This window comes from Heptranchias perlo, chromosome 15 (assembly GCF_035084215.1).
Source record: "Heptranchias perlo isolate sHepPer1 chromosome 15, sHepPer1.hap1, whole genome shotgun sequence".
Classification (NCBI taxonomy): domain Eukaryota; kingdom Metazoa; phylum Chordata; class Chondrichthyes; order Hexanchiformes; family Hexanchidae; genus Heptranchias; species Heptranchias perlo.
Genome location: NC_090339.1, coordinates 58066926 through 58091801, shown reverse-complemented (window position 1 = coordinate 58091801; position 24876 = coordinate 58066926). Strand labels below are relative to the sequence as shown.

General features: G+C 42.4%; 1 protein-coding gene across 3 annotated transcripts in view; it reads right to left on the bottom strand.

Annotated features, from left to right (window-relative positions):
• Positions 1-4698: 4698 nt before the first annotated feature.
• commd5 (COMM domain containing 5) overlaps positions 4699-24876 on the bottom strand; it is a 32135-nt gene continuing 11957 nt past the window's right edge. For 2 of the 3 annotated variants that reach the window (XM_067997298.1, XM_067997299.1), the window contains exons 5-8: positions 20739-20789; positions 17810-17905; positions 16034-16109; positions 4699-5851 (exon numbers count right to left, since the gene is read on the bottom strand). In XM_067997298.1, coding sequence (XP_067853399.1) covers positions 5750-5851; positions 16034-16109; positions 17810-17905; positions 20739-20789 — 325 coding nt within the window. In that variant the 3' untranslated portion in view covers positions 4699-5749. The remainder of the gene's footprint in view (positions 5852-16033; positions 16110-17809; positions 17906-20738; positions 20790-24876) is intronic. The other variant, XM_067997300.1, reaches the window with a different exon arrangement.

Genomic DNA, 24876 nt, shown 5'->3' with positions numbered 1-24876 from the left:
CCAGAATGTCCTCTTCGTTTGCCGAGTGTATGTGTGGTGTGTAGATTACATCACCCCCTTATGTAAGGCACTGCCATAGTGTCCGTTTACATAAAAAGCCTCACACAATTGTACTGGAACTTTTTGTGTGGGTAAGAAGACAAAAGCTAGCTAGACACATGAAAGCAGGAGGATTTTCTCTCTCTCTCTCTCGTAGAATTAGAGCGTTAGAACAGTGTCATAAATTAAAATCAATAAAACCAGCATCATAAACATTTTTGACCTGTCGAATTAGTAATCCCAACACGGGTGGAATGGCCGCAAGAATTTGTATACATTCAAAAGTAAACAGGGCAGATCCTGGCAGTCGCCAATACTTGGTAATACTTGACCAGAAAAAAAACTATCAGAGATTCCTTGGAACCAAATACTTATCATCATAAGTACAAAGGCATCATTTTTTTCAGTTTAATTGTCAACAAAAAAATTAAAACTGGAGCCTTAAAAGGATCTAGTCAAAAAGCTTGACTTTAGGAAATTGGTTACATAAATGTGTTCTTTTTTTGGTTTCAGAACTTGCCATCTCCCTCAATGGCAGACATGAGGCATCTCAAAGCACTCTTGTGTATCACAGTAAACAGAATCTGCGTCCATTACCTAACAGTAATGTGCCACCGATGTCCAATACAGGCAAGGCGGGTAATGTAAATTGGGGAGGCAGTTACTTGTCACAAGATTGTGTAAATTGTGCGTGCACATTACACACCTGTCAGGGACATACAAACAAAGAGCAGGAGTAGGCCATTCGGCTCTTCGAGCCTGCTCTGCCATTTGATAAGGTCATGGCTGATCTGATTGTGACCTCAACCCTACTTTCCCGTCTACCTTTGACTCCCTTGTTAATCAGGAATCGATCTAACTCAGCCTTAAAAATATTCAATGACCCTGCCTCCAACGATCTCTGGGGAAGGGAGTTCCACAGACTCATGACCCTCTGAGAGAAAAAAAATTCTCCTCAACTCCGTCTTATGTGGGAGACCCCTTATTTTTAAACTGTTTAAATGTTGGTTATGAAAGGGCTGTATATTTGCATACTGAGGGAAGTTATGTTGTGTTGTCAAATTCAAATTGGAAGCTCTTCCTCCAATGGAAGTCTTATATGAAACTAAGAGAATTGCAATGACAAAAGGAAGGAACCCCTGTTCAGTTGGCCCAGATATTTTTTGTTATCTCGGCGTAGGATATGAAATGGACGGTTTGATTAGGCGGTGGAAGCAGATTCAACAGCAACTTTCAAAAGGGAATTGGATAAATACTTGAAGGGGAAAAATTCGCAGGGATATGGGGAAAGAGCAGGGGCGTGGGACTAATTGGATAGCTCTTCCAAAGAGCAGGCACAGTCGTAATGTAGGAAACGTTGCAGCCAATTGGCACACATCAAGATCCCAGAAACAGCAATGCAATAAGGACCACATAAAGTTTTCAGGTGTTGGTTAAAGGATAAATGTTGACTAAGACACCAGGGAGAACTCCCCTGCTTTTCGTTGAAATAGTACCATGGGATCCTTTAGGTCCACCTGAGAGGGCAGATGGGGCCTCGGTTTAACGTCTCAGTGGAAAGACAGCACCTCCAACAGTGCAGCACTCCCTCAATACTCCACTGGAGTGTCAGCCTAGATCACGTGCTCAAGTCTCTGGAGTGGGGCTTGAACCCACAACCTACTAAATCAGAGGCGAGAATGCTACCAACTGAGCCATGGCTGACACTTCTCTATCTTTGCTGCTCATTTTTCTGCCACACATGTAATGCTTTACATTTGTCATTGTATTTCATCCCACATTTGTCCAAGTTCCTCTCTACTGCGCTCACTATTTTTGCCGCTGTCTGCAAATTTAACAAGCTTCCAGGAGGTTTACTGAGCAGCACCCTCTTTCTAAATCAATGCTGGCTGTTTCGTATTAATCTACTGCTATATAGGTATACTTTCCCAGCATCCTCCTTCGAATGGTTTCCATTATTTTACTTCTTGTTGATGTTTGGGTAATGAATCTGCAATGACCTGACTTTGATTTGTCCCTTCTAACCATACTCTGATGGACAGGATATAATTGGAGAATCATTTTTGTCATTTCTTAACCTGCCAAGGAATACCTAGTTCATTGTATGTGAAGTGCTTTGAAATGTTTCTAAGAGAGGTGCTATATAAATGCAAGTTTTTCCTTCTAATAGTCTTTTCTTGTCCTTGACTGTCTCTTATGCTCTTTCTCAGTAATTGGAGGGAAGGTGTGAAAAAATGTCCTGTTCCAGGCGAGTACCTTGTTCTTTCAATGGCTACAGCCTTGACTCCTGTTAAAGAATCAAGGAAATTTATGCTGTAAGGTTACCAAGAGATCTAAGTCAATGTGTGAAACATGAGCTGTACACTGCTGAGGGCAAACGCTATGACGTTCTGCACCTTGCCAAGGTATTGAACAGACAAGGTTGTAAACACCAGTGCCCTACTTGCACAGTATCAAGGTAAAAGGCAGCAGAAACAAGTTTCTTGTTTACGGACCTCACTATGGTATTAGCTATCCAGGTTTCGAACAGTTTATGAATGTATTATTTACTCCGTATGACACTGCAGAATTAGAATAAAATAGAAAAGGGAATAGAAGGGTTAGATGAAATATGGAGGGAGGAGGCTCGTGTGGAGCATAAACGTCAGCATAGAACCAGTTGGGCCGAATGGCCTGTTTTTGTGCTGTAGTTTCGATGTAACTCCATGATAAATAATGAAAAATATTTCCAGTGTTTATGGACAGATGTTAAGATGGTTAACAATGATAGGGGTAAAACAATAAGAACTAATGGACCTGTTCAGAATAGGCCCAGATACATGGAAAAGTGGGTTAGAACACCTCATCATAATGGCCTATAAATATTTTAAATACCCAATGGCCCATTTTGTTTCCCTTCATAGGGTGACTGTATGATGTACTGGATTCTTCAAATTACAACTTCAGTAGTTGGTTCCAAAATACATCCTATTGCATGTTTGGTACAGGCAAGTGACTTGTGAATTTCTAGGCATTCATTTGTTTTGATAATTTTTGAATGGTTAGTGGCCATTATTATTCAAAGAGAAATGGTACTAAAGTAACTCAAACTTAAGGTAGACAAATCACTGGAAGCTGATGGTTTACATCAATGCATCCTGAGGGAAGCTTGGGAACAAAACAGTAGAAACCCTGACTATAATTTTCCAAAATTCTGTTGAAAAGAAAAATGGTGCCATGGAGGATGGCAAATGTGACAGACCTATAAAGCAAATGCTGGAAATACTCAGCAAGTCAGGCAGCTTCTGTGGAGAAAGAAACAGTTAACATTTCAGGTCGATGACCTTTCGTCAGTTCAGATCTGACGAAAGGTCATCGACCTGAAACGTTAACTCTGATTTTTTTTCAACAGAGGCTGCCTGACTTGCTGAGTATTTCCTGCATTTTCTGTTTTTATTTCAATTTCCAGCATCTGCAGTATTTTGCTTTTGCTATAAAGCAATATGTTGTGGACTAGTCGTACTTCAATTGTTAAACCACTAGAGTCTGGGATGTGGTTTGTACGGTTTTTCATAAGGCATATGACATAGGTCCACATAAGTGAATGTAGGCAAAGATATTGGAACAGGGGATTAAGCAGAATGTGGCCACATGATAAGAGCACAGATGATAAAAGGTATTTTCTCAGAATGGAAAGGGATGGAGAATGGTATTTTGCAAGGGGCTGTGTTGGAGCTACTCTTATTTACTATAAAGATTAGTGATCCAGAATTATATTATACAATATGAACTTGCCTTGTTCAGATAATAAGTGTTATAATTATATGGAATAATACTGAAAATTGGAGACGATCCCAAATTGTGACTAAGGCTATGAAAGACTGCATTGATCTGTAAGGGATGGTTTTGTACAAAAGAACCCACATATACCCTATCACATCTCTCAGGATGTCCCAAAGCACACTGTATACAATCAAAGTCAAATTCTATAAAGTGGAAACATTTGTGTGTGTAAACATGGCAGCCAAATTGTGTAAAACAAACAGCAAATTAGATGAATGACCACTTCATTTGTTTTTAGTGGTGCTCATTCAGGGAGAATTGTTAGCCAGGACACACAGAATTCTGCCCTCTTTCGAATAGTGCCAACAATGCAGCACTCCCTTAGTACTGCACTTACGTGGCAGCCTAGATTACGTGCATAACACCTGGACTGGGATGGGAACGTACAAGCTTCTGAGTCAGAGATGAGAATGTTATTAAATGAGTCAAACTGATACTTCAATGACTAAGTAATGACATGATGCAAAACTCTGAAGTCTGTTCATGATATACAAGTCTCAAAAATATTTGAGCATTATAAAAGAAATGTAACTTTTAACCTATAGCCTGCCAGAAAATCCCAGAATCACAGCAGGTTGTTTCAATTGATTTCAGTACCAATAACTGCTACCCACTGCTGCAAAGTGCATCTCTATAACCATCAGATGTAAATAGAATCAGGCTCAACTGTGATGCACTCCATGATAAATTAGCAGGCTGAGATTCACCATCAAAACTCACACATGAAGAATGGTCACTTGGGAAAGGTACAATGGAACCATACCCCAGAAAGAGTCCACAGCTCCAGGAGAGGGGAGATAAGGAGGGAGTGGGAAAGAGAAAGAAAATAGACTAAAACATGTTTAAATACTTTATTTTTTCATTGTCTCCTGGTTCCCATCAGCAATTTTGGAAATGCGACCAACATCCAAAGAATTAGCCTCAGACTGACTGAAAACTGGGTTCCTACAGTACAAGTCTAAAGATTTGGCATCATAGTTCCTAATCAATGGCTCTTGCCAATCTGAATCCAAGGTCTTTGGACAGGGGTAATTGGGATGCCTCCCTATAGGGAAAGAGAGCATACCCCATATTGGGCAAACAGAAACTCTAACTGGATGGACTTTTCAGTAGTTTGATTTGGAGACTCAAGCAAAATGATCAGTTTCTGGTCAGAAGCTTCACTGATCTAAAAAAAGAAATGCCAAGAGTATGGAATCTTATATAACTATAAGTTATATAAAGTTATATAATTTTTCTGAGGATTTATTACATATAAAGTACAAAGTTTGAAACTTGATCTGTTATTGTACATAGGTGGTTTAACTTAAAAGCTTACATTAGATTTGCAATATGCACACAAAAAAGGTTGTTCATGTTCGAACATGAGATGATTTACATTCTTTGATCACTTTCCAGTTTTGATCAATACCATTGTTTATTAAAGTTGCAGCACCATGGAGCCTGTTTTTCATTTTACTCCACTTTTCAAGTTTCCTCACTCTCCCTCTCTCTGCCACACCAATACCCAGGCTTCTGCCATTGTATTTTTTCCTTTTGAAATAAACTGCTGCAAAGTGAGAGTGTGGCTTGGGTTGACCCATCAAGCCGGAGCAACAGCATTGACTGACATACTAGTTTGCTTTGTAAGGTAGACATTTTAAGGCAGTTGAATACTGGACATGAATTCAAGGAGCCTGTACCAGTGATTTCCGATCACAAGTCATGACTTGGATTCTCTGCACGTGTACTAAAAATAATGCAAAACTTTCTGGGTAGGGCAGCTTTAACGAAGCTAAATTGTCTTCTATAGAAAGCTATAGATTAGTTCCTGTTATACAAGCTTTTAAAACTGCTTTACAGATTTATTTTCTTTTATATAACAAGCAGGCCCACTTTGTGAAATATACTAATCTTGAATTTTGAGAATGCTTCTTTTTTCCAAATCATTTATTTCCTTCAGGATTAGAGCGACATTGTACCTCAACTCCTGGAACTTCGCAACTGGTACCTGAAAGTAATAAAAGCACAGAAAATAATGAAGTGGACATATTTACCAGTTAGTTATGTACTGGAAGTAAATAAAAGCAACTTGTATTGTGTTTACAACAAAAGTAAAAGCAGAACTGAGAGGTTATACCTATCAGGAAAAATTGAATGGGCTGGAGCTCCTTTCTCTAGAAAAGAGATGGCTGAGGGGTGATCTGATAGGAGGTCTTTAAGATTATGAATGGGTTTGATAGGGTAGACATAGAGAATATATTTCCACTTGTGGGGGAGACCAAAAAATTAGGGGTCATAAGTATCAGATAATGACTAATAAATCCAATAGGGAATTCAGGAGAAACCTCTTCATCCAGAGAGTGGATAGAATGTGGAACTTGCTACCATGAGGAGTAGTTGAGGCGAATACCCTAGATGAATTTAAGGGGAAGCTAGATACACACGAGGGAGAAAGGAATAGAAGGTTAGCTGATAGGGTGCAATGAAGTAGGGTGGGAGGAGGCTCATGTGGAGCATAAACACCAGTATAGACCAGTTGGGCCGAATGGCCTGTTTCTGTGCTGTACATTCTATGTAATTATAGCTTGCACATTTTCCAATAAAGTCTCACAGAAAGTACAATAGAAAAATACCCCTTCGGCTCAATGATCTCCTAGACTCCCGGTCTCAATGATGGGCAGAAGGGTCACTTTTGAATTACAATATAAAAACAGCTTGTTTTGCTTTTAGGTACAGTATTGCTGGAGCAACAGATCTCCTTCCCCAGGAATCTGCAGGGATGAACTTCCACTCTCTACAAAATAAATTAAATTTCTCTTTACCGCATCTGCATCACCTTGGGCTGGACTGGAAATTGAATGAAGAGGAAAGCCTGGATCCTAATGGTGGACAGTGGAAACGCAAGAGGACTTTCTTGTGGTAAGTTAGGCAAATGGGACTAGAGTGTGTGCACCTGAAGCGAACTGAAAATTAGCCACCGCAACTTGAAATGGCGATCACTTGGGTTCAAGGACCGGGAGCGACTGGCCCCGCAATGTGCAGGATTAGCTTCAGGATCACCTTCTGACCTGTTGGATTTGCTCGATTGATGACCAGTTCCTCAGCTTTCCTTCAAACTTTCTATCGTCAAAGGTTAATTTCACAACAACATTCTGAATAACACTGACCTCAGACATCGGCGCCAGTGCCACGGAAACAGAAGATGGAGCTACTCAAAGGATAGTCCTGCTTAGACGCCGCAGTGCTTAGGAGCCAATTAGGCATAAACCACTGGGTGCGAGGATACTGCATTGCAGTTTCCAATGCTACTGGTGATAGAGAGGACTTTCGATGTGTACTTGTCATATGCTTGCATTGGGCTGACGTTCAGTACAGGAATCATAGAAAGGTTACAGCGCGGAAGGAGGCCATTCGGCCCATTAAGTCCACGCCGGCTCTATGCAAGAGCAATCCAGCTAGTCCCACTCCCCCGCCCTATCCCCGTAGCCCTGCAAATTTTTTCCTTTCAAGTACTTATCCCAGTTCCCTTTTGAAGGCCGTGATTGAATCTGCTTCCACCACCCCCTCAGGCAGTGCATTCCAGATCCTAACCACTCGCTGTGTAAAAAAGGATTTTCCTCATGTTACCTTTGGTTCTTTTGCCAATCACCTTAATGGAGGAGTCAGGTATTGCAGCATGAGCACAGACCCAAAAATGGTAGCGCACTATGATCCACATCAAACAATTCACTGACCTCAAGTCAGACTATCTATCAGAATCTGCAGAATCACATGGGACAGTATATTTCTTGAGGGGGTTTGTCCTCGAGTGCTCATGCTCAGTCTGAACGACTGATCAATAATCGATCACTCTTGCAACTTTGGAAGAAAATCTTGTCTAATGTCAACTCTAGCACATCTTCGCAGTGCTCACCGGGCAGTACAACAACTTGCATTTATATAGCACCTTTAACGTAGTAAAATGACCCAAGGCGATTCACAGGAGCGTTATCAAACAAAATTTGACCCCGAGCCACATAAGGAGATATCAGGGCATGTTTGGTCAGAGGTAGGTTTTAAGGAGCGTCTTGAAGGAGGAGAGAGAGGTAGAGGGTTTTAGGGAGGGAATTCTAGAGCTTAGGGCTAAGCAGCTGAAGGCACAGCCGCCAATGGTGGAGCAATGAAAAACAAGGACGCGCAAGAGGCCAGAACTGGATCCCACAATAAATCATCAAATCATAGAAAGTTTACAGCACGAAAGGATGCCATTCGGCCCATCGAGTCCGCGCCGGCTCTATGCACGAGCAATCCAGCTAGTCCCACACCCCCGCACTATCCCCGTAGTCCTGCAGAGTTTTTAGTTTCAAGCACTTATCCAGTTCCCTTTTGAAGGCCATGTTTGAATCTGCCTCCACCGTTCCCTCGGGCAGTGTATTCCAGATCCTAACCACTCGTGTATAAAAAAGTTTTTCCTCGTGTCACCTTTGGTTCTTTTGTCAATCACCTTAAATCTATGTCCTCTGGTTCTTGACCCTTCCGCCAATGGAAACAGTTTCTCTCTATCTACTCTGTCTAGACCCTTCATGATTTTGAATACCTCTATTAAATCTCATCTCAACCTTCTCTGTTCCATGGAGAACAATCCCAGCTTCTCCAGTCTATCCATGTAATTTAAGTCCCTCATCCCTGGAATCATTCTAGTAAATCACCTCTGCACCCTCTCGAGGGCTTTCACATCCTTTCTAAAGTGCGGTGTCCAGAACTGGACACAATACTCCAGTTGTGGTCGAACCAGTGTTTTATAAAGGTTCATCATGACTTCCTTGCTTTTGTACTCTATGCCTCTATTTATAAAGCCCAGGACCCCGTATGCTTTTTTAACTGCTTTCTCAACCTGCCCTGCCACCTTCAACGATTTGTGCACATATATCCCCAGATCTCTCTGTTCCTCTACCGCTTTTAGAATTGTGCCCTCTAGTTTATATTGCCCCTCCTCAATTTTCCTACCAAAATGTATCACTTCGCATTTTTCCGCGTTAAACTTCATCTGCCACGTGTCCGCCCATGCCACCAGAGTGTCGATATCCTCTTGAAGTCTATCACTATCCATCCAAGTTTTGTGTCATCTGCAAATTTTGAAATCGTGCCCTGCACTCCCAAGTCCAAGTCATTAATATATATCAAGAAAAGCAGTGGTCCCAGCACCGACCCTTGAGGAACACCACCGTACACCTCCCTCCAGTCCGAAAAACAGCCGTTCACCACCACTCTCTGTTTCCTGTCATTTAGCCAATTCTGTATCCAGTTGCTACTGCCCCCTTCATTCCATGGGCCGCAATCTTAATAGCAAGCCTACCGTGTGGCACTCTGTCAAATGCTTTATGAAAATCCATATACACCACATCAACTGTATTGCCCTCAGCAACTCTCTCTGTTACCTCATCAAAAAACTCTTTCAAGTTGGTTAAACACGATTTGCCTTTAACAAATCCTGTACTGGCTGGGGAGAAATCCTTGTATAGCAGTGTACCTAAAGCAAACTACTGCCGGTTCACCTTCCGATTTAAAAGCCATGAGAATACTGGCTTTGTAAGTGCCAGTAGAGAAAACCATCAAAATGAATTGTTTTCCATCCCTTTCTCAAACCAAAACTAAGAACTACTTACACTGCTGAAGAAATCAAAGAAATAGGGCTTTGCAGATTTGTTCAATTCATGGATTCCTAACAAGAGTGTGGACGTTGCATTTAAAAGTAGCTGAAAGTAGGCTCGGCAGGCTGCACTGGTAACTTTAGCAGAAGACAAAAACTAAATCTGATCTTCCAGCCATCAAAGATCACAGAAGACAAAGTCTTTGTGATAGTTCCCACCAATACATTTTATTAAAGCCTCATATTACTAATAAGGTTAAGCAAGGTTTTTTTTTATTGGTTCATGGGATGTGGGCGTCGCAGGCGAGGCCAGCATTTATTGCCCATCCCTAATTGCCCTTGAGAAGGAGGTGGTGAGCCGCCTTCTTGAACCGCTGCAGTCCGTGTGGTGAAGGTTCTCCCACAGTGCTGTTAGGAAGGGAGTTCCAGGATTTTGACCCAGCAACGGTGAAGGAATGGAGATATATTTCCAAGTTGGGATGGTGTGTGACTTGGAGGGGAACGTGCAGGTGGTGTTGTTCCCATGTGCCTGCTGCTCTTGTCCTTCTAGGTGGTAGAGGTCGCGGGTTTGGGAGGTGCTGTCGAAGAAGCCTTGGCGAGTTGCTGCAGTGCATCCTGTGGATGGCACACACTGCAGCCACTGTGCGCTGGTGGTGAAGGGAGTGAATGTTTAGGGTGGTGGATGGGGTGCCAATCAAGCGGGCTGCTTTGTCCTGGATGGTGTCGAGCTTCCATCACACTCCTGACTTGTGCCTTGTAGATGGTGGAAAGGCTTTGGGGAGTCAGGAGGTGAGTCACTCACCGCAGAATACCCAGCCTCTGATCTGCTCTTGTAGCCACAGTATTTATATGGCTGGTCCAGTTAAGTTTCTGGTCAATGGTGACCTCCAGGATGTTGATGGTGGGGGATTCGGCGATGGTAATGCCGTTGAATGTCAAGGGGAGGTGGTTAGACTCTCTCTTGTTGGAGATGGTCATTGCCTGGCACTTGTCTGGCGCGAATGTTACTTGCCACTTTTGAGCCCAAGCCTGGATGTTGTCCAGGTCTTGCTGCATGCGGGCTCGGACTGCTTCATTATTTGAGGGGTTGCGAATGGAACTGAACACTGTACAATCATCAGCGAACATCCCCATTTCTGACCTTATGATGGAGGGAAGGTCATTGATGAAGCAGCTGAAGATGGTTGGGCCAAGGACACTGCCCTGAGGAACTCCTGCAGCAATGTCCTGGGGCTGAGATGATAGAGAACAAAACTGGATGGAAGCAGACTAGCAATCAGTGAATGGCCACTTCAACGTACTCAGGTGAGTTACGCTCAGAATACTAATAAAATGTACCTGGGATGCAACCAGCAGGATGGTTATAAATCAGATAACTTTGTAATGCAGAGCTTGATAACCGGCAAGTGTTACACATTAAAAATTGAAAACAAAAATATTCTATTCTTGCATTTTTTTTACAGTATTAAGTTCTACTTCATGATGAAGATTAATGGACACATTTTCAAGGTTACTTGGCATCAAATTAAAAAGCCAGAAATAATATTTAGGTGAGCCATTTGCTAGCAATTTAAAATTGGTCATGCATTCAAACACACTCGTGGTTCACTATTACCTGCAATGACATATTCCTGATAACTGTGCTTTGTTATACTTGATTCATTTTAAAATTCTCTAGAAAACTTTGGTCTTATATAGTTGCATTTACGGTAATTCATATTCTTTAAAGTACAAAATTATTCTAGTTTCAGGAATATACAGCAAGACCTCAAGTTGCAGTGGACTGTAAAATAAATAACAACTTATATTTGCATAGCACCATTAAAGCAGAAAAACTTCCCAAGCCGCTTTGTAGATGCATAATCAAAAATAATGGTGCTAAAGATGGGTATATTAGGCAGGATGATAAAATGCTTAGTCAAAGAGATGGGTTTTTAAGAAGGGTCTTAAAGGAGAAGAGGGAGTGTGAGAGGCAGAGGGGTTTAAGGCGGGAACTCCAGAGCGGAGGGCTCAGGCAGCTGAAGGCAAGGCCGTCAATTGATGAGCAAAGATGGGGGTGGAATGCACCAGAGCCCAGAGTCAGAGAGCTCATGGGGGTTGTCGGTCTGGTTGAGGATTCAGAGATAAGGAGGAACGAGACCATGAATGGATTCAAACACAAGGATAGGAATTTTAAACTTGAGACGTTGGGGGACTGGGAGCCAATTTAGGTCAGGAAAGGGTTGATGGGCGACTGGAATTGGTGCAAGATAGGATACAGGCAGCAGAGTTTTGAATGAGTTGCAGTTTACGGATGATAGAGGATGGTTGGCCTGCCAGGAGAGTATTGGAATAGTCGAGTCTGGAGTCATCTTTACAGCTTTTTTTCTTAATGCTCTAATTTTAGAGGAGAAAGATGCAATCCAAATTTAATGCTAAGTATATGTCACAAATGCTACAAGATTAAATAGTTCTGGCTTTCAGTTTGTTTCCTTTAATAGAAGTCCGTACAGCAATGGGCAACAAACCAAATGATTATATAACGTCTGCATCTGGCAGCAATTCATACTTATATAAGTTTGGTGCATCTCAAATTCTAATTACCATTCATTTCCAGCACTGGCCCCCCCCAGTGTTTACTGATTAACTCAAGTTACAAGCTGATCTTCCCGTTACCATGCAAAAGTCCATGCTAGCTGTGAACTAAGACTTGAGATTGTATCTTGACAATTTATTCATGGAGCAAATATTCAGTTCTTTTAACCCTGGAGAAACCAAACTAAAACCCTCAGGCTTTGGTCGCTCAGCCTATGAAGTCCTCATGACTTACCCTCTCACAACGTACTCCATTTCTAGTTCTAGTTGTATTTTTAGGCGAGGCCCACTTTCTTGAATTTGGCAGGCCTGATGGTTTGCCAAAGTCTGTTCCCAGCACTCTGACCTCACTGGGAATAAATCCTAAACCCCTCAAACCATGGAACAATATGGAGAACAAGTCATTCCAAACCACAAGACCCATCAAATTCAAGCGGGCAAATCCACTGGCATAAGAAATATAACCAGAATTTTAAAAATATAATTGTTTGTTCTTGGGAAGTGGTGGCATTGGGACAGTAGTATTTATTGTTCTGAGGGAATAATCAACCACATAATGTGGGAATGGCCAGACCAGATAGGGGTGACATGTTCCCTTCCTTGAAGGGCATTAGTGAATCAATTGGGTTTTACGACAATCCAGCCGCTTTTAATGGTCATTTTCTGGTGCTAGCCCAGATTTACTGAATTCAATTTCACCACTTGGCCCATGAGATTTAAACTCATGGGATCTGGATTGTTAGTCCAGTACCATACCCATGGAGCAGGGAAGACATTGCCTCTCGATAAATTAGCCTCTACTTTGAAACCTGCAAAGAATAAATATGATATAATAATACATTGACTGAGGAGGAAATAAGCTAAGCACTCCCAGGCAGGGATACGATGGGCCAGATTTTGCTGTAGTAGGGCATCTAATGGCATCTGCTGTTGGTTAGTCTGCCCATGCACCCTTCAGCTCAAAGCGCTTTTACCCACTAAGTTGCTGAAACTGCGACGTTATCAGCTCGCACGGAGGGAAACAGGGCATCTGGGACCTGAGTGAACAGAGCAACCAGCTGAGTATCTCCTTAACCAATGCGGTTTAAGGATTTAGAAGGAGAGTGATTTAAAGAGGGTGAAATTCAATGTCAAATCAGGTACAGAAATAGAAATAAAGAGAGGGAAAGAAAGATTGGATTGAGAGAGAAAAAAAGACAGAAAGGAAAAGTAAAAAAACCCCCAAAAATTTAAAATTCGACATTTAAAAAAAATCTAAAACAAAATCACATCCTGAAGGAATGAAATTCCACACTTGTAATAGTTAATTTTCAGTGCCAAAGAGGTTGTTTGGCAGTCATTAAGGGTGCTTACACTTGTAGTTACCAGCCCTAACTATCTGCAGTGAGTTTAGTTCATATCTACCGCACAAATACAGCAACGTCATGACACTCAATGCATTTCAACGGTGAGGCAGACAGCGAGATGCCGTTTTCATGAAGCTAACGGCAGAGTAGTGCAACTCGGGCAGCAAATTTTGGGTATCGGCATTTAACAGCAAATCTGCCCCTCGCCTGAAGTTGCTGTACCATTTATGCATAAATACCGGCGAACGCCATTAGCCTTGCCGTTATTTTGACAGCAAAATCTGGCCCATTAAATTCTTAATTTTATGGGGGGATTGGGAGCTGCTGAGTCTTGAAGTGCCCCGTCAGAACATGGAGCTCATGTGGCTCTAGAAAAACATTTCAGCAGTGACACCGCAGCTCTTCCGTCCATCATCCCGTCCTCACTGACCTACACCGGATCCCTGTTTCCCAGTGCTTTAAATTCAAAATCTTCATCTTCATACATAAATCCCTCCATGGCTTTGCGCCACCCTATCTCCGTAATCTCCTACAGCCTCATATCCCCTGCCAAATGCTCGATTCCGAAGATTCGGATTTCCTCTGCATAACCCTCCTTACCTATCGCCCCACCATTGGTGCAGAGCCTGCAGCCATCTCGTTCCTACTCCCTGGAACTCCCTACTGACTAGTGCCTTGTAGGTGGGGCAAAGGCTTTAGGGAGTCAGGAGGTGAGCCACTAGTCACAGAATACCCAGACTCCGACTTGCTCTCTTAGCCACGACATTTATGTGGCTAGCCAGTTGAGTTTCTGGTCAATGGTGACCCCCAGGATGTTGATGGTGGGGAATTTGGCAATGGTAATGCCACTGAATGCCAATGGGAGGTGGTTAGGCTCTCTCTTGTTGGAGATGGTCATTACCCGGCACTTAAGTGACAAGTAACATTTGCGGCACCTATCAGCCCAAGCCTGGATGTTGTCCAGATGTCGTTACCATGCATGGGCTGCTTCATTATCTAAGAATTGCCAAAGGAGCTGAACGCTCTTCAGTGAACAGCCCCACTTCCAGCCTTATGATAAAGGGAAGGTCACTGACGAAGCAGCTGAAGATAGTTCGGCCTAAGACACTGCCCTGAAGAACTCCTGCATCGATGTCCTGGGGCTGAGATGATTGGCCTCCAACAACCACAACCATCTTCTGTTGTAAACAATTTTACAACACCAAGTTATAGTCCAACGATTTTGAAATTGTTTACAATTGTCAACCCCAGTCCATCACCGGCATCACCACATCATGGCTACCATCTTCCGTTGTGGCAGGTATGCGTCCAGCCATTGGAGAGTTTTCCCCTAATACTCATTGACTTCCGTTTTACTCAGCTCCTTGGTGCCACACTTGGTCGAATGTTGCCTTGACGTCAAGGGCAGTCACTCTCACCTCTGCCCAATATCTGTTCACTGTGCTAAAAGCTCCGCAAACCAACTTTAAGGTGAATGGTACTTTGCAAAGTGGACCCCACGCAGCTCCTCCCCATTCAAATCACTTGCCTGTCTTCTGTTTGTTTCTTTCTAGCCATTAATTTTGTCTTCCTACTATCTTGTTTTCAGCCATTTGTTTTTACTCCATCCTAATGGTGCCTTTTGATCTCTGTGCAGCCAGTTCCCGTTCTTTCACCAGCTACTTGAAATAACGAATAGGGAGGTGTGCATTGAAGTGTCAAATTTCAAAATTAGGCAACGAGCAGGAAAGGTAAGGTAAGGTGGTCTGCACCCCTGGGGTCTACCCACCTCTCACCCATCACAATCCCGCCGCGGGAACCTGCTCCGATTTGCCAGATTTTGCATGATTCCCTCTGCTGTTATGCTGTAACCATTTACACCTCCTCTGGACCCAAGTTTTGTTTCTATACTTGTCTCACCATCACCTCATTTTGCCTTGCACCATCATCCTGTTTTTCATTTAATCGCACCTGCCCTCCACCCTATCACAGACCTCTCCCTTTTGTACTTTTCTTACCCCTTCCCCCTGGCTTTGTATTTGCTTAAGAGCCGTTCATCTCTTAACATCTTCCAGTTCTGATGAAAGCTCATCGACCTGAAACATCAACTCTGTTTCTCTCTCCGCAGATGCTGCCTGACCTCTGATTGTTTTCCAGCATTTTCTGTTTTTATTTCAGGAAAGTTAAGCTGTTTCTTTTGTTAAAAAGAAATCGCTGCTTTGCCTTCCATTCTTCTCTCCACACGCACTTTTGTTATTGGTCTCCTGCAAAACACTGTGTACCTATCTTGTAGTTCCATAGCACGTTAAGATAAAATTAATCTGTCAAATGCATAGAAATCTTACAGCTCTTACTTCATGAAGCACTACAGGATCAGACTACAGCAACATCGTTTTATAATAACCAGCAACCAGCTCCAACACTTCTTCCAGGCATCCTGCCAAGGACATGCTGTTATACAATGTGCTGCTGAAGTCAGCACCACAAATTGTAGAATGTCACACTTTATGAAACGTCTCAGCTGCGGTTTTGAAAGCCTGCAAAAGTGGCAGTGGTCCTGCCCAAAACCAGTCTCCGAAGAGGCTCATGCCATTGCCTCAAGTCAGCTGACCCAGAATATTTCAAAATATGTCAATAAACCTAGAACACTGCAAGTACTCACTTCAAAACGATGAGTGTCACCGTTCGACAGTTTTAACTGCATCAGTATAGCGGGCTGCAGCGCACGGGTCAAAGAACTGCAAACAGAAAATCAGGGTAAGTGCCAAAGTAAAGAGGAACAATTAACTTGCTAGCTACTGTATCTGGTACAAGTGCTACCACAACCAAAAATCTGGAATTCCCTTCCCCCAAAAGGCTGTGGATGCTGGGGGACAATTGGAACTTTTAAGACTGAGATCGATTGCTTTCCGATAGGTAAGGGCATCAAGGGATGTGGAGCTAAGGCGGGTAAATGGAGTTGAGGTGCAGATCAGCCATGATCGAATTGAATGGCGGAGCAGGCTCGAGGGGATGAATGACCTATTCCTGTTCCAAACACATCAATGTAGACCACTGAAAGGTTGAGTATTAGTCTCATTAACTAACCCTTTAGCCTTTACGCCAATTTTGTTATTGTAATATCACAATGAACATTATAAATTCACTACTATGACATAAGTGGCTTTAAGTTACATATATAAATTACAAGTGGCAAGATTTTTTTTAGCTCAAGAATAATTTAGAATCATGCCGAAATGGGGGAGGACATTACTACAGGATAATAAATTCCAATTCCATTCCACCACTGTATTACATTTTAGAATGATATGATCTTCAGGATAAATTCTTCTGCACTTTTTCTGTTTACAAACATACAAAATAAATCATGTTGAAAGGTATCACTTGCAGCCGACATCAAGACAAAAATGGCGAGCAGCCTTTTTGGTTTGTTTTCTTTCAATAACAATTTTTCAAATGCTTTTCATGAAATGGATGACTCTAAGCAGGTTTACAGTGACTTTCCAGCTGATCAAGGTAGAGATAAATCAAATAGAGCAGTCCAAATGCAGTTTAACATTACACAATTGCAATAACAACAGTGACTGCACTTCAAAAGTACTTCATCGGCTGTAAAGCGCTCTGGGACATCCTGAGGTCATGAAAGGCATTATATAAATATAAGTTCATTCTTTCTTTAACAGTGCAGCGAGGCAAAGTCACTTAATTTGATACAACAAAAATCAGGAAAATGTTATGTCCGTACCATAAAAAGCAACGTACACATTGCACTTCCACAAAGGTTTTACAAACAGTGAGTGAAGGAGTAGGGCATACGCACCAGTAGGAGTCCTGGTACTTGACATAAGTCATGACAGGTCATATGTTTTTCCCATAAGAAGGATGCAGCTTCCTGTCTCTGTAACCTCCTCCAGCCCTACAACCCTCCGAGATCTCTGCGCTTCTCCAATTCTGGTCTCTCGCGCATCCCCGATTTTCATTGCTGCACCATTGGTGGCCATGCCTTCAGCTGCCTAGGCCCTAAGCTTTGGAATTCCTTTCCTAAACCTCTCCCCTTTCTCTTTCTCCTCCTTTAAGAAGCTCCTTAAAATCTACCTCTATGACCAAGCTTTTGGTCACCTTTCCTACTATCTCCTTACGTGGCTCGGTATCAAATATTGTTTGATAATCGCTCCTGTGAAGCACCTTGGAACGTTTTACTATGTTAAAGGCGGTAGATAAATGCAATTTGTTGTTGTTGAGTATGTCATGCTGCTCTCATGTGCCTGCCAGCCAGTATCCACAGGTGGGGGATTCTATCTAGGAAGAGAGGAACATTGACAGAAACCCAGGCAGAGGCTGGTGCTAGCTTGGCTACTTGGCCACAAAATGATGCACGCTGGATGGCGATCCAAATCAAGCGGCAAAAGAAAACAAACGATTTAAAAAGTTATTTTACCTGGAAGAAATAGCCACATCAACTCGCCATCTGAAATCTTGAATGCTTGGCAATCGATTCGCTTGTTGCAAGGCTGCAGCTTCCAATACTGACCGTCTTAAACCAAAACAAACAGTATTGCACTATAAATATTTTTAATTGGTTAAATGACAAAAGTTCAAAATATCATGCTTTCTGAAATCACAAAGTCACATTGCCGTTTAATTTACACAAACCACATCATGAGAGCTAAAAGAGAATACCGCAAGGAGTCAGAAATTTGCAAAACAAACTCACAAACTAGTTTTAACATCACAGTGAGTTTCTGCCCCAACTTCCTTTCATGCGTGAGCCTAGACAATGAGTGTTGGGAGCATTACATAGAAATTATAACACAGTAACAGGCCGTTTGGCCCAGTCTGTGTTGGTCTTCCACGTCAGCACTAGTTCTAATCCCATGTGCCTGACCCGTTCCTTTATTCCCCTTTTCTTCAATTGCCCATCCGTAAATGTTGACGTGGTCTCTGCTTCAATCACTAACTCCGGTAGTGATCTCACAGCCTCGCAATTCTCTGTGCAAGAGTTTCTCCTGTTCTCTGTTCCAAAGTTCTTACATTTAATCTTATATCCATGTACCCTCAATCGCTGGAAGCAGTCTGTTTCCATCTAATCTGTCCCACCCCTTTATAATTGTAAACGCTTCCATCAAATCACCCCTTAATCTCCATTCTTATGAAAAACAGCCCCAATTTTTTTCCAGTCTTTCTTCATATTTGTATTTTCCCATACCAGGCAGCATCTAAGCGAACCTGCATTGAACCCTCTTTATTGACCCAACATCCTTCTGAGCGTGGAGATTATTCAACTGTCGCGAGTGCCAGATAATATCTTCACCTGGTCCAGCGGGGGGGGGGGCACTCCATGGACAGTCATCAGCAGCTGATATTTTTCCTCTCTGGGATCCTGAAGCTTAATACATCGCCTGCAGTACCATCCTGGACAAGATCAGCTAACCTAGCATTGCTTGGTAGTCTGTTAGGCTTATTACTGCACCATGTGTTTTTATCCACCAAGTTATTGGGTAAGCTGGATGCAGTCTTAACCACATAACTTCAACTAATCTTTTATGCAATTACATACATAAATAAATCTAGTACAGAAATTCTTAGTTGGAAAACTGCTATATTTACAATCAAACTCCATTTAACTCTGAAGTTAGCCCATTTACACTGGTTTAACACATTAGCACTAATAGTGAGAATGGAGGCTGTGTACAACTAAAGCATAACTGTGAAACAACACTATTAAAACTAAATTCCCTCATTTCCCAGTCAAGCTGCAAAATGAGTAGACCCGGTGGGATGGTGGATCAATCTCCTAGTCCATCGAGTTCCTCATCGCAGCATCACCACAGTGGGCAGGTGGCAGCCAGAAACCATGCAGCTCCCCAAAACAGGGCGGGGGGGGGAATGAAGGAGTGAAGAGGGGTTTGGCAGGAAAAGAGAAAGAAGGGAGGAGAAACTGGATGTGGTGTTTTCATGGAGTCACTCTTGGTTCACCTTGGTCTGGGAGTAGTCAGTCTGAGCAGTCCTATCAGTTGGATGTGCATGGCCCAGGAGGAGCAGAGGGGAGAGCATCAGGTGAGAAAAAAAAATGATGTTGTGTATCTTTGTAAGAAGATACACACACTCTCCAATAATTGACAACATTCTCCTTTTAAAAACTCAGCTTAAAAGAACCGGAGATTCTTCACGTCCCAGTTCCAGTCTTGGCTGACTGGTACTTGGGGTGGGGCAGAGGGGAAAGAGGGTCTAACTGAATAAGACTGTCAATTGATGACGACTTAGAGGCAGTTTTTTTGTGGTACTTCCATGCTCGGAACTAGGACTTTCCACTCATTTCACATTCCAGAGCTTAGGGCCTAGATGGCTGAAGGCATGGCTGCCAATAGTGGGGCGAAGGAAGTGGGAGATGCACAAGAGGCCAGAGTTGGGAGGAACACAGAGATCTCGGACAGTTGTAGGGCGGGAGGAGGCTACAGAGGTAGAAGGGACTTAAAAAAAAAGGATAAGGATTTTAAACCTGAGGCGTTAGTGGACAGGGAGTCAATGTAGGTCAGCAAGCACAGGGGTGATGGGTGAATGGGACTTGGTGGGAGTTAGGACACAGACAGCTTTTGGATAAGCTCAAGTTTATGGAGGGTGGAAGATGGGAGGCCGGCCAGGAGAGTATTTGAATAGTCGAGTCTAGAGGTAACAAAAGCATATATGTGGGTTTCAGCAGCAGATGGGCTGAGGCAGGGGCTGAGACGGGCGATATTACGGAGGTGAAAGTAGCCAGTCTTTGTGATGGAGAGGGTATGGGGTCGGGAGCTCGGCTCGGAATCAAATCGGACGCAGAGAAGATTTTCATTCCAGCAGTCTGGACTAGATTCAAATGCAGGTTCTAGGAGTGAAAGGTCACTGTCTAACCCACATCTCCCAGATTACCTTTTTAATGAAATACATAAACAACAAAGATTGTTGGCGATTTTACCCTGTTTTGAATCATTTATTCATTGGCAACGAGCATCGTATCAGACACCATGATCAGTACACACTAAACTACAAACCCATTATTGCGTTTACATTACAGAATTATCAGAATGTCATTCAAAGCTCGCAGTGACTGCCAACAAATAAAATTTCAAACCAAATGCTCTAGTTTAAGGCAGTTTGCTGTCAGCCGATTAACCATAGTTTATTTCATGTCTGGCTAGTTTTAACGGTATCAAGCAGTACCTGAATCCCTTTTACAACTTGATTCTTCAAAAGACAAATAGGAACACAGAGAAAAAGAAACACAGGTTTGAAGTCGCAGAAATGATCGAGGACATAGACTCCTGGGTATTATCAATGCTTGCAGCCTGTATCAGTGACACCCTATGAACAATTAAAAATAATCAACCAACCTGTTACCGAACACAACATTGGCAAAGTCAGAAACAAATTCCTCTGGAATCCTGAAATAAGATAAATGGTAAAGAATAGGCAAGTACAGATCATAAAAGGTGGATTCAAAATATGCACTGAAAAATCCAGTGTACAAGTTATGGGAAAGAGATCTAATTTTTTTATACACTCTCCCAACAGACAGCATAAGATTAGTAACCTGCATACCAGCAAATACATGCTAATAATACAAGCTTTGTTGCACCTCAAAAACATAATCAGATCTACACAATATATACTTTTAAAACAGCTCTGCATTGATATTAATATTTCATGCATTTTTAAAATAAAATACGTTGAGTTACATCGCGTCTACACCACAGAAGTAGGCCATTCGGCCCAACTTGTCTATACCAGCATTTATGCTCCACATGTGCCTCCTCCCTCACTACTTCATCTAACCCTATCAGCATACCCCTATATGCCTTTCTCTCTCTCGTGTGCTTATCGAGCTTCCTTTTAAATGCTTCTATGCTATTTACCTCAACTACTCCTTGTGGTAGCGAGTTCCACATTCTTACCACTCTTTTCGGTAAAGAAGTTTCCCCTGAATTCCCTAGTGGATTTATTAGTGACTAGGTTATATTTATGGCCTCTATTTCTAAACATTGTAATCCACCAACATTGAATGACAGCTCCATTGATTTCAGCAAGTGGATTTGACACTGCAACACCCCCTGGCTGGACTAATAATCCACAGAAACATGAGTTCAAATCCCACCACAGCAGTTTGAGAATTTGAATTCAGTTTTAAAAAAAATCTGGAAATAGAAACCTGATATCACTAAAAAGTGACCATGAAGATGTCTGATTGTCGTTAAAAACCCAACTGGTTCAGTAATGTCCTTTAGGGAAAGAAATCTGCCGTCCTTACCTAGTCTGGCCTCTATGTGACGCCAGTGGGTGACTCTTAACTGCCCACTGAAATGGCCTAGTAAACCACCCAGTTGCACCAAACTGCTACAAAGAAAAACAGCAGTTCAAGGAAGCAGCCTTCTCAGGTCAACAGGGACGGGCAAGAAATGCCGGCCTTGCTAGCGACACCCACATCCCAAGAATGAATTTTTAAAAAATTAGCGAATCCTCTGATTATTAAAACATTCTTGTTCCATTTGAAGAATTTTTAGCCAGTTTTATTTAATTCAAGTCAGCTTTTTAAAGAATGAAACTGCATTTATATAGCGTCTTTCAAGTCCTCAGGATGTCGGAACGCACTTCAGAGCCAATTAATTACTTATGAAGTGCATTCACTGTTATTAGGCAAATGCAGCATCTAACCTGCAGCCAGCAAGGTCCCACAAATAGCAATGAGATAAATGACCAGTTAATCCGTTTATAACTCCATTACGCAAAGCTAAAGTGAGTTCTCAAAAGGAGGAAAGTGATCTCATTGCAGGTAATATTTAACTGAATGGATTGTTTTATCTGGAACAGCTCATTAAAAGGGGAATAATCTTTTTCCAAGAGAAGCTCTTGAGGAACTTAACATTCATTAGATTAGACATGCTGTAAAAACAAGTTCTTTATGTCTGTGTATCACAACATACAAATGCTGCGGAGGTTCTTGACAGATTAGTGCAGGCACACAACTGCAACTGGGAAAATATTTCAGGCACTGGTGTTTTAAATCTATACATGCTCTTATTTTAAAATGGAAGAGTGTCTGACTGGCATAACACTTAAAAAATCAATGCAAACGACACTAGAGGAACACAAAAAAGTGACAAGAGACTACATAAACACCACATAACTGGGACAAGATTACATAAAGAAGTTACAACATGGAAACAGGCCCTTCGGCCCAACATGTCCATGTCGCCCAGTTTATACCACCAAGCTAGTCCCAATTGCCTGCACTTGGCCCATATCCCTCTATACCCATCTTACCCATGTAACTGTCCAAATGCTTTTTAAAAGACAAAATTGTACCCGCCTCTACTACTGCCTCTGGCAGCTCGTTCCAGACACTCACCACCCTTTGAGAGAAAAAATTGCCCCTCTGGACCCTTTTGTACCTCTCCCCTCTCACCTTAAATCTATGTCCCTTCGTTATAGACTCCCCTACCTTTGGGAAAAGATTTTGACTATCTACCTTATCTATGCCCCTCATTATTTTATAGACTTCTATAAGATCACCCCTTAACCTCCTACTCTCCAGGGAAAAAAGTCCCAGTCTATCTAACCTCTCCCTATAAGTGAAACCATCAAGTCCCGGTAGCATCCTAGTAAATCTTTTCTGCACTCTTTCTAGTTTAATAATATCCTTTCCATAATAGGGTGACCAGAACTGTACACAGTATTCCAAGTGTGGCCTTACTAATGTCTTGTACAACTTCAACAAGACATCCCAACTCCTGTATTCAATGTTCTGATCAATGAAACCAAGCATGCCGAATGCCTTCTTCACCACCCTATCCACCTATGACTCCACTTTCAAGGAGCTATGAACCTGTACTCCTAGATCTCTTTGTTCTATAACTCTCCCCAACGCCCTACCATTAACGGAGTAGGTCCTGGCCCGATTCGATCTACCAAAATGCATCACCTCACATTTATCTAAATTAAACTCCATCTGCCATTCATCGGCCCACTGGCCCAATTTATCAAGATCCCGTTGCAATCCTAGATAACCTTCTTCACTGTCCACAATGCCACCAATCTTGGTGTCATCTGCAAACTTACTAACCATGCCTCCTAAATTCTCATCCAAATCATTAATATAAATAACAAATAACAGCGGACCCAGCACCGATCCCTGAGGCACACCGCTGGTCACAGGCCTCCAGTTTGAAAAACAACCCTCCACAACCACCCTCTGTCTTCTGTCGTCAAGCCAATTTTGTATCCAATTGGCTACCTCACCTTGGATCCCGTGAGATTTAACCTTATGTAACAACCTACCATGCGGTACCTTGTCAAAGGCTTTGCTGAAGTCCATGTAGACCACGTCTACTGCACAGCCCTCATCTATCTTCTTGGTTACCCCTTCAAAAAACTCAATCAAATTCGTGAGACATGATTTTCCTCTCACAAAACCATGCTGACTGTTCCTAATCAGTCCCTGCCTCTCCAAATGCCTGTAGATCCTGTCCCTCAGAATACCCTCTAACAACTTACCCACTACAGATGTCAGGCTCACCGGTCTGTAGTTCCCAGGCTTTTCCCTGCCGCCCTTCTTAAACAAAGGCACAACATTTGCTACCCTCCAATCTTCAGGCATCTCACCACAGCCAATGAAGTACTTTTGAAGTGTAGTCACTGTTGTAATGTAGGAAACACGGGAGCCAATTTGTGTTCAGCAAGGTCCCACAAACAGCAATAATCTGTTTTAGTGATGTTGGTTGAGGGATATTAGCCAGGTAAAACTTTTCAAACTCCCTTCTTAAAATTTCACGCTGGCTCTCCACTACATTTTATTTATAAAAGAAAAACATTTTGGTCAGGGTTTTCCATTCCTGCGCTCGCCAACCCGAGATTTCACATACAGGAAACTTCAACTCTATGAAAAGGAGGCAGAGAAGTCCAGAAGGCCACAGTCACACAGGTAACTTCCACCAGGCCAGTCGCAGTGTTGCGGATAGATTGGAAACCAAAGCAGAGGAACGTCATTGCACAAATTATCATTGGCTACCAAATCAAACTTAGAAAGAAAGCTTATCCTAGGAATTGGATAAATACTTGAAGGGGAGAAAATTGCAGGGCTATGGGGAAAGAGCAGGCGAGCCGGACTAATCGGATAGCTCTTTCAAAGAGCTAGCACAGACACAATGGGCCGAATGGCCTCCTTCTGTGCTGTAAGATTCTATGCTAAGTGAAAATCTGAAGATTTTTGAAGCCCTTGAAAAATTATTTTCTGTCACATTTTGCAAACAAGTAGATGAAAATGAAACAAAGTTGGAAGTGAAACAAAGTTGTATTCACCTTTTCTCAAATGGGAGTGGCGTAATCATAACATTTTATTGGTCATCGCAGTACAGCACAAATATTTGCTCAGCATCATCGTTCAGTTTCCTTTAAACTAACAATCTTCATACCTAACCTTGAGTGCCAGAGTACACACAGTATCCAGCTCCTCTGCCATCTGCTGGCACTCTTGCA